The 9,481-nt window shown below is 35.2% G+C and overlaps 1 protein-coding gene across 1 annotated transcript in view; it reads right to left on the bottom strand.

Moving 5' to 3' along the window:
* Nucleotides 1-1,193: 1,193 nt before the first annotated feature.
* Nucleotides 1,194-9,481, bottom strand: part of LOC107660267 (transmembrane protein 8A-like) — a gene marked incomplete at its 3' end in the record, with an annotated part of 116,711 nt that continues 108,423 nt past the window's right edge. The window contains exons 7-9 of the mRNA XM_016449542.1: nucleotides 3,340-3,436; nucleotides 2,291-2,414; nucleotides 1,194-1,336 (exon numbers count right to left, since the gene is read on the bottom strand). Of these exons, the coding sequence (XP_016305028.1) occupies nucleotides 1,194-1,336; nucleotides 2,291-2,414; nucleotides 3,340-3,436 (364 nt within the window). The remainder of the gene's footprint in view (nucleotides 1,337-2,290; nucleotides 2,415-3,339; nucleotides 3,437-9,481) is intronic.

Raw genomic sequence — 9,481 nt, 5'->3', positions numbered from 1 at the left:
ATATCTTGGTGTCATTAATTTCTCAGTCAAATCTTTGCCAGCATTCTATCTCCACCATTTATAATGAAATTAACTCATTTGTAAGGGAATTAATTATTATTACACTTAGTTAAAAGACACAGAATTCCTGCTCCTTCATTTTGCTTAATTTTCCTGAAATTACTTTTCCTCAGCAAGAATGCATATAATTACTCAAAAGTGACAATAAAAACATCTATAATGTTACAAAATATTTCTATTTAAAATAAATAGAACAATTAAATATACTGTAACTTTCCAACTTTCTATTTATCAAATAATCTCATTACAACTGTTTTCAAGGCTAATAATAAGAAGAAATGTTTCTTAAACACTAAATCAGCATATTAGAATGATCTCTGGAGGATTGGAGTAACGGCTGCTGACAATTCAGCCTAGAATAAATTACATTTTAAAAAATAATGAAAAAAATAAACAAATAATTTAACTGTAATTATATTTTACAGTACTTCTGATCAAATAAATGCAGCCTTGGTGAGCATGAGAAACTTTTTAAAAACAAGAAAAACCCTTACCAACCCCAAACTTTAGAACTTTAATGTAAATGAATTTAATGTTAATGTGTTTAACTGCACAATGCAAACAAAAGACAGAGAGAAAAATATATAAATATATATGCACAATATATTAGATTTTTTTTGGTCACACTTTATTTTAAGGTCCAATTCTCGCTATTAACAAACCATTATACTTTTGCCTTGGTAAACTCCTAATTTGCTGCTTATTAATAGTCAGTAAGGTAGCTGTTAAGTTTATGTATCGGGATTAGAAATGCAGAATATGGTCATGTAGAATAAGTGCTTTATAAGTACTAATAAACAGCCAATATGTTAATAATAGGCATGCAAATAAACAACTAATTAATAGTGAGAATTGGTCCCTATACTAAAGTGTTATCGATTTTTTAATCTTGATCAAAATATCACCAGGCTTTTGCTGATTCCCAGGCATAAACATTATCTAGTATATGTGAACTGATTCTTAAATTCCTCAACCTAGAATGTAAATTAACACTATGAAACAGTCAATTTATTACACACACCAGAAAATTCGAAGACAATGCATTTAATTGTTCTTCTCAAAATTATGACTCATTTAAAACAATGGTTTTACATAAGAGAACACATGGGTTAAGAAAGGCTTTGAGTGCTCACCTGCTTTACACTCGCATGCAGCATACAGGTAGTTGTTGGTGCGCAGGAGTTTGCACTGGCCATAGGTGCCACAGTCATTGATGCAGGGGGTCAGGTAAGAGCGAAGATACACCTCAGCTGTCACATTATTACACATTTCAAACCTATACAAGAACATGGAGATGATAAGAAAGAAGTGAAAAGTGGAATTTTAGGAAATTATGCTTTTAGGAAAACTACCGAGAATGAACAGTGTGAAATTTCTTTGAACATTCTGTGAATTCTAAGAATTCTAAGAATACATGCAGTTACAATAAATGGGGATTGAAGCTTTTAGGGTTGCAAAAGCTTTCAAGCTTTGTGTGAGCAACAGCCCAAAATTAGAGATGTTATCTTGTGTGTTTCTGACACACAGCTACAGTATGGCTTCACAAGAATTATAGTTCACAAGTCGCACAGATAATTTTTTATGATATTTTTATTGTTTTTTTGTATTCTTTTCTTGAGGTTGAACTCCTCAGTCCCATTCATTGTACTTTCATAGAAAATACAAAGCAGCACAGTCTTGTAAATAACTAATTTTGTGTTCAGTGGAAGAGAGAAAAAGTCACACAAACAACATGAGGGTGAGTAAATGATAACAGAACCTTCATTCGGGTGAACTATTCCTTTAAGATAATATGGGATGTAAATATGTGAAAGTTACAGTAAAACTGTTTCAAAATGATCTCACATTCAAAGGCAAGCAGATATGCTATAATCTCTATGGTAGTGTGAAAATACATACTGTACAGCCTGTTTGTGCAATTTTAAAAGATATCAAATTAACATGAACTCTCACTGTCAGAATTCATTGTCATTTTGAATCAGATAAAGTAAGGTTATGAGAGTCTAGGTCAACATAAAAGTGTATTTAGGAATTGTTTCACAAGTACTGTATTTCAGAGCAGCAAATAGGAAACATCCCACAGTTCACATGCTGCTACTACTGCACTTGCTAAATGTTGAAGAAGGTAAATATATGGAGCGCTAGGAATATTTTCCATCCTTTTCTCAGCAACTGCAGTCTGATAATTTAGTGCAGAAACACAAACAGAAAGAAATGCAAATGTGTTCACCCGTGTTCAGTGGCACACAGGGACCGCAGGCTCAGATACCACGTGCCCGTCTGTGGGTAGGGAATCCTCAGCTTGGTGATATTTGTGGTGGTGTTAATGGAGAGATGAAATCCTGAAACTGACTCTGATAAAGAAAGAGCACAAATGGGTAAAGGACAAGAAAACCTAGTGCCACCATTTGCTGTGACTGAACTGAGCGTTCTAAAGAAAATCATCTGAGTGATGTGCTCAACCATAAAATGGACCATAAAAGAAAATTCATGTGGTAGAAGCAAGTTTACCACATCTCACCTGCAACCATGAGATGCTATTTATGTTGCATTTGCATAGAAATGGCGACATATTTCTTTGTTTCAACTGAATTGTTTCCAAAAAAGGCACTTCATTGTTTTTATTGCCATGATTTTGGATCAGTGCCCTAGGGAACTTGAGTTGTCTTCATGAACATTACAGCAAAGGGCAATGGCCCAAAGCAATTTAAAAGACAATCAGAAATAAATGTAAACATTGTCTGTCCACTGCAAAAACATATGGTAACAGTTTTTCAATCAAACACATGACACTAAAATAGTGTCATGAACATTAACAAAACAACATAAAATTTAACATAAAACACACTATGGTACATAATTAATAACAAACATATAAAAAACTACTTTAATAGAATAGAATCAAATTTGATGTATTCACAATATTTTTTTCACTATAAATTATAAGGTAAAAAAAATAATAAGAGGTACTGTAAGTAGATATGTTTTACTTATAATATAATGTAATGTAATGTAGTATAATATATCAATATCAATATATTTATTAATTTAATAATTTTTCACTGTATACTATATGGTAAGATAACTTGCAATTAGCCTATTACTATTATTTATTTTTTTAATAGTAAAATTTTTTGTTTTTTTTGCTATTTTATTTTAGCGTTCCTTTTTTATTATTAAAATTGCAAACAATATTACAAAATGTGATGGTGAAGATACTATACAAACTGCATATGGCCTAAAGAGATTCATCTTAGACTAAATCATAGACTGTCCTACCAGATTCACATGAGACTGACGTGTTGTCGTGAGGGGACAGCGGCATCCCATGATTCAGGCAGCCAAAGATCGTAATATTCTCTCCTCTCACTGAAGACTGGAGGGGAAAAAAAAGACAAAATAGGTTTGAATCCTGTTAAAGATAAGTGAACATCAAAGTAAATTATCAAGTTCAGCAGGTCAAAGCAGAGGGTTTGGCAGGCAAAGGAGAAGGCTGTGATATAACTGTTCGAGATGTGATAATTTCATAGGAATATCAAAGGAAAAGAGGTTCTTTGTAGCTGAGCGAAAGGCCAATCATCTCCCACTGCAAGCCCCCTATCCTCAGACGTCTGAAAATAAAGATGTTCGCCCTTGCCTTTCACCCCATTCGTAAATAATACAGAGAGGCCTGATGAATAAGCAAATCCAGGACATGAGGCAAATTAGTGATCTCTCTCACATGCACAAATTGTGGGGGAGAGAGAGAGAACAGAAAAATAACACTTTGAAGCAAAGTATCATGTTCTTTGACTAATCAGAGTTATTCATGACATTTTATGACAGCAAGTATTCGGACAGGCATGATATAGGTTAATAATTCAATGACATGTCATGTTCTATGTGCCATCTCAACCCCAAATAAACCACATGCATGCCCTCTGAGGGCTCCAAAAAGTGAACCTTTAATCTCTAATCTGGACCTCAAGAAATAATAGTGCTCAAGAGTCTGAACTTTTAAAATGCATTAAGGAGTGATCCTAATTATATAGCAAGTGCAATGTAACAGCTGTGTTCATATTTAAAGGTGAAGTGTATCATTTCAGAGTTCACCAAACAGAACTGAACTTGTAGAAACAGGCAGGTGGTATTAATTTATTTATTTATGTAGTTTGAGTGACAAATGATGCTCAAGCGTAGTTCAGGCAGACCACAGTCTGACAGCCAGCATCAGCTGATGCTCAGCTGATTGTAACTCCTCCCACTACAATTAAATAAGACTCATCCGTACTCACACTTGCCTTAATCTGTCTCCTCATGCTCAATAAACCACTATTTCACAAATTAAGCCTGGTGAATCTTGGCATTGTCATCCTGGAATATGTACATGGGTGCATCTTCTGTCATGGTTGTTTTTTTAAAGGGGTCATATGATCCTTTTTTAAAGATCATTATTTTGTGTATTTGGTGTAACAGAATATGTTGACATGCTTTAATGTTCAAAAAACACATTATTTTTCAAATACTGTACATTATTGTAGGTCTGTGGGCGAGATGCAGTAGTGGGGGTCGGTGATGGTGTGGGCCTCCGGAGCAGACCGAGATCCCGCAGCTCTTCGGCGTGCGCAGAGTTTAACTCTAAAAATGTGGTTCTGCCGACATCGAGCAAAAACTCACGACTGTATGCGCGCTTAGAGACAGATAGACGCGACGAATACGTACAAAACCACTGCGACTCACAAGACAAAAAAAACACGAAAACACCTTTCTGTCGGGAGAGAGATAAGCCGCAGTGTGTGAACGCGCCGCCGTCTTGATTCAGGGATCTTATCTATGCACAATCAGCTTGTAACACTCCAAAGAGAAAGGAAAAGTTGAAATCGCATCATATGACCCCTTTAAGTAAAAATCTACGCACTGCATCAGTTAGAGTTAAAACAATTGTTGCAAAACATACAACGTGCCAGAAACATGTTAATAATCCAATCCTAAACTCTTCAGTATTTGCTTATTTAAATCTAAATGGCAACTTTTTTTGGCCAGGCAGTGTATATACAGTACTACAGTACAGTATATATAAACAAACATTATTTATACATATTATAATATAATAAATTCATACAAAATAACCATACCCTGAGAATTTCTGTTTTACCCTGAGAATTTATTCACATTTGTAATATCTAGTCTGTCTGTTTTAGCAAGCTTTAGTCATCCATCACTGTAAATCTATAGCACTGTCTCTTCCTGTATAAGACCTGACAGCTGTAGAAAATAGACAATAAAGAAGAAGAGCCACTGTCTGTGACATAGGATTGTCTGTCATGTAATCTAAATGAACCAAGAGAATCTCAACCACAGGCTTTTATCGAGCCAGTGTTTTTAGTAATCAGTACAACAGCGACTGAAATTTCCAGTGTTTTTAGTAATCAGTACAACAGCAACTGAAATTTCCTGGCTTCTCTTTTGCTCGATATTCAGCGTGGAGTGCTTTAATGTCAATGCTGTGCCAAGCACCTGTGTTGAGCTGGCCTCAGACCAGACCCAAATCAGGGATGTACGTTTTTAACAATGATGGATGACCAGCTGGGTTCACTCAGGTCAGCTCTTGGCTGTCATTTAAGATGGTTTAAAAATGATCAGCCCACAAATGTTTCCTCCATGCATTTCAAAACTGTAGTGACCACAAAATGGTTGACACGTCTGCTGTCAAATGTAAAAGCCGCATCAACCGCAGTATTGGCATTCATTAGATAGGGCAACACCTGATGAGTGGAAAGAATTGATTGCAACAGTAGGAGAAGCAATGATGAGCAGTATTTGCTGTTAAGAATGAATATTATGCCAATAACTGGGATAGAATACATTTTTTAAATTCATTAGAATGTTTGTGGCCTTTTGGAAGCATACTTGGCAAAGGGAGCAATGAAAGACAACTTCACTTCCTTTTTATCTTGACCCAGAATGCAAGCTGACTACGTAAGTTGTAATGAAACGGAAATAGCGACAAATCTTTTGTTTTGTGTTATGACGTTTATGCAAGTGAAACGGATAATCAAAAAAGAAGGATTTTCTTTCTCCTGAAAATGTTAATTAATGTTATCGCAATGGACTAAGATTTACTGACTTCGTTCACACAGGGTATAATTACTTCCCCTGTAAAAATGTATCATTTTTGTAATTAAAAAAAAAATGTATTCGACCTTGTTATACTTGTGGTGTTCCCGGTCAAAAATAACCGGCCTACAGAAAATAGCTTATAAATCTCATGTTGTGCTATATTATCACCAGATATGGGATTTAATCTTTTTGCCAACTTGTTTTCTTTCAAATAGGACTGGTTTTGTATTTATTTTTGGAACTTACTGATCATAGGCATCATTAATCTAAGCTTACGTACCTCAGTTTTTGAGTGAAAAAAGCATTAATTGTGGATAATTTTGTCAATATTAAATAAATCATGAAAAAAGTTGCACTGATAGTATTAGAGTTGCACTCTAATTCATTAGAGGCCTACATATTAAGCTCAGATTAATGAGGCCTACAACCAATATAACCAACAAATAAATACAAAATCAGTCCTATCTGAAAGAAAACAAGTTCACAAAAGATGGAAACCAAAATTTGGTGATAATATAGCATAGCAAGCGATTTACAAGCAATTTTAAAAGGATGATCATTGGCACCAAGTGTTATAGGGATTTGAACAAAACACAAGGGTTAAAAAGGCTTGATTTATACAGTAACGAAACACTACTAATGCATTTTGCTAGTAGACATGCAACAGCTATGCTGTGACTTTGTTTGGGACTATTTTCATTGGCAGAACAAAAACAGACACAGTAACTGGCAATATTGGGTCTAAAATGTAAGTTACTCGATATTTAATTTCCTGTTTATTGAACTGCTGTATAAAGACAGTATCACACTCACAATTGCGTTGTTTTCAGAACTCTTGTGATAATGCTTAATTATCAATAAAACTATGCAAAGCATCAATATAAACATAAAATTAAGTAGCACATTTTATTTAATTGACTATGCTTAAACACTGGCCAAACTGAAAGCATTTTATGCTGCCAGAGTAAAAGAGCTGAATTACATCTAATTTAGGGAAGCACAGAGAGCTTAATAAATTGAAGAACAAGGAAGGAAGAATGACACCCAGATGGGAGGAAAATCGAGGTTAATCAGATAAAAAACACTCTGTGTCTCTGCTCTCCTTTAAAGCTGATGGGGTCCAGTTATTTAGATCGGTTTCAGATCTTTTCATGTGACAGTACTCTGAACTTTTTTTAACTTTTCATCTTTAGTCAATGGAGTATAAGAAGAAAAAAGTATTTTAACTGCAAAGTCTTTCAACTGCAGTGCCATTAGAATCAGGCTGGCTTCCCAAAGCACTAAGAAAGATGTTAGTTGCACATAAGTACTTAATCTCTATGGCAAATATCCCAATAGCATTGTTATCTAAGCAGTGCGAGGAAATGTAAATTGATAAGAGCCTCTGACTACTCGTAACCCATTACATGAACTTGGAACTTTTCCACTTACTTTTGCAGTTTATAAGGGAAAAGGGACACATAATAAACACTACTAATGCATCTTTATTATTGCAAAGCTGTTGTACAATATAATCAAGAATTTAAAAAAAAGTGTTTGTTAAAAAATGATAGGTTTTGAAATATGATAGTCCTGTTTACTAATTACAAATATGTTATTCTGTTTATCCTGCCAAGGCTGACATTTTTTGTTTGTCAGGCTTTGTTTTAAAAGGTCTTTTGAGGGACCTGGTACATTCGCAGGCTGCCTTCAGACTTGAAGTACATAATTACCTCGGGAGCAACGAGCACTTGGTTCCAGCAGAAATCACTTAAGACCTAACGGCAAGCCTGAGTCTGACTTGACCTCAAACTGTCCATGAGAGCCACTCAGAGCAGCTGAAGGGGGGAACAATTCCACACACACCCTCACAGATACACAGACTCACCTTCATGAAGGGTGGGCTTCCTCACACACAAACATACACACTATTCATCTGGCCTGTACTGCAGCTCATTAGCCCAACACACTGGCTCAGCGCTCACCTCTTGGCTTTCTGTCAGCCGTACATGTCTGCTTGAGGACAAACTCATGAGCTGAAGGGACTCTGTGTATGTGTATGTCAGAAAAACTGCCAAAGCGGTGGGCTAAACCAATAACAATTAAGCAGGTCCAAAAATTCAGAGAGGTTAAAAAAAGATATTTCTGCTAATTATCATTCAAAAGTATGGGTTCAGTAAGTCAGTAATTGAACAAAAGAGACAGTCTTTCAAAAAAAAGACACACACACACACACACACACACACACACACACACACACACACACACACACACACACACACACTTCTCCTGTCCTTTGGCCTGTACTGCAGCTCATTAGCCCAACACATTGGCTCAGCTCTCACCTCTTGGCTTTCTGTCAGGTGCACATGTCTGCTGGAGGACAAACTCATGAGCTGAAGGGACTCTGTGTATGTGTGTATGTCAGAAAAGCTGCCAAAACAGCAGGTTAAACCAATTACAATTAAGCAAGTCCAAAAATTCAGAGAGGTTAAAAAGGCTATTTAAGCTAATTACCATTAAAAAGTATGGAGTCAGTAAATCAGTAATTGATCAAATGGGAAAAAAATAAATCTATTAAAAAAAAGAAAGAAACTTTCTATTCATCAAAGTGCACTGAAAAATGCCACTGTTTCAACAAAAATATTATGCAGCACAACTGTTTTCAACACTGATAATAATAAATGTTTCTTGAGCACCAAATCAGCATATTAGTCTTTTTCTACACTGAAGACTGGAGTAATGGCTGAAATTAAATTAAAATTCAGCTTTGCTATCACAGGAAAAAAAAAGAAAATGTATTTTAAATAGTAAGAATATTTCACAATATTACTGTTTTTACTGTATTTCTGGTTAAATAAATGCAGCCTTTGTGAACATAAGAGGCTTCTTTCAAAATATATTAAAAAAAATGACTGACCCCAAACTTTTTAACATTAGTGTATGTGCTAGATACATGAAAAGAAAAACTAGTCTAGAGAATTTGCAATATGATCAAAAGTGATGACACTCATTACAAAAATGAGATTTAACTCAAGGATGTCATTCATCGAAGGTCTGTAAATACCACTAAATAACAGTACTCTCTTGTTTTATTAAATATTGCAGGGTTTCGCATGGAAATGTATTAAAGGGGTCATATGATGTTATTTTAAAGATCATTATTTGGTGTATCAGAATATGTTGACATGCTTTAATGTTCAAAAAACACATTAGTTTTTCAAATACGGTACATTATTATAGTTCCTCTATGCCCCGCCTCTCTCAAACGTGTCGTTTTCTACAAAGCCCCTCCTTCCGACAAGCGCAGTCTGCTCTGATTGGCCAGCTGACCCAGTGCATT

Source organism: Sinocyclocheilus anshuiensis, unplaced genomic scaffold (assembly GCF_001515605.1).
Source record: "Sinocyclocheilus anshuiensis isolate Anshui unplaced genomic scaffold, SAMN03320099.WGS_v1.1 scaffold1615, whole genome shotgun sequence".
NCBI lineage: Eukaryota > Metazoa > Chordata > Actinopteri > Cypriniformes > Cyprinidae > Sinocyclocheilus > Sinocyclocheilus anshuiensis.
This window is presented reverse-complemented; position numbering and strand designations above follow the sequence as displayed.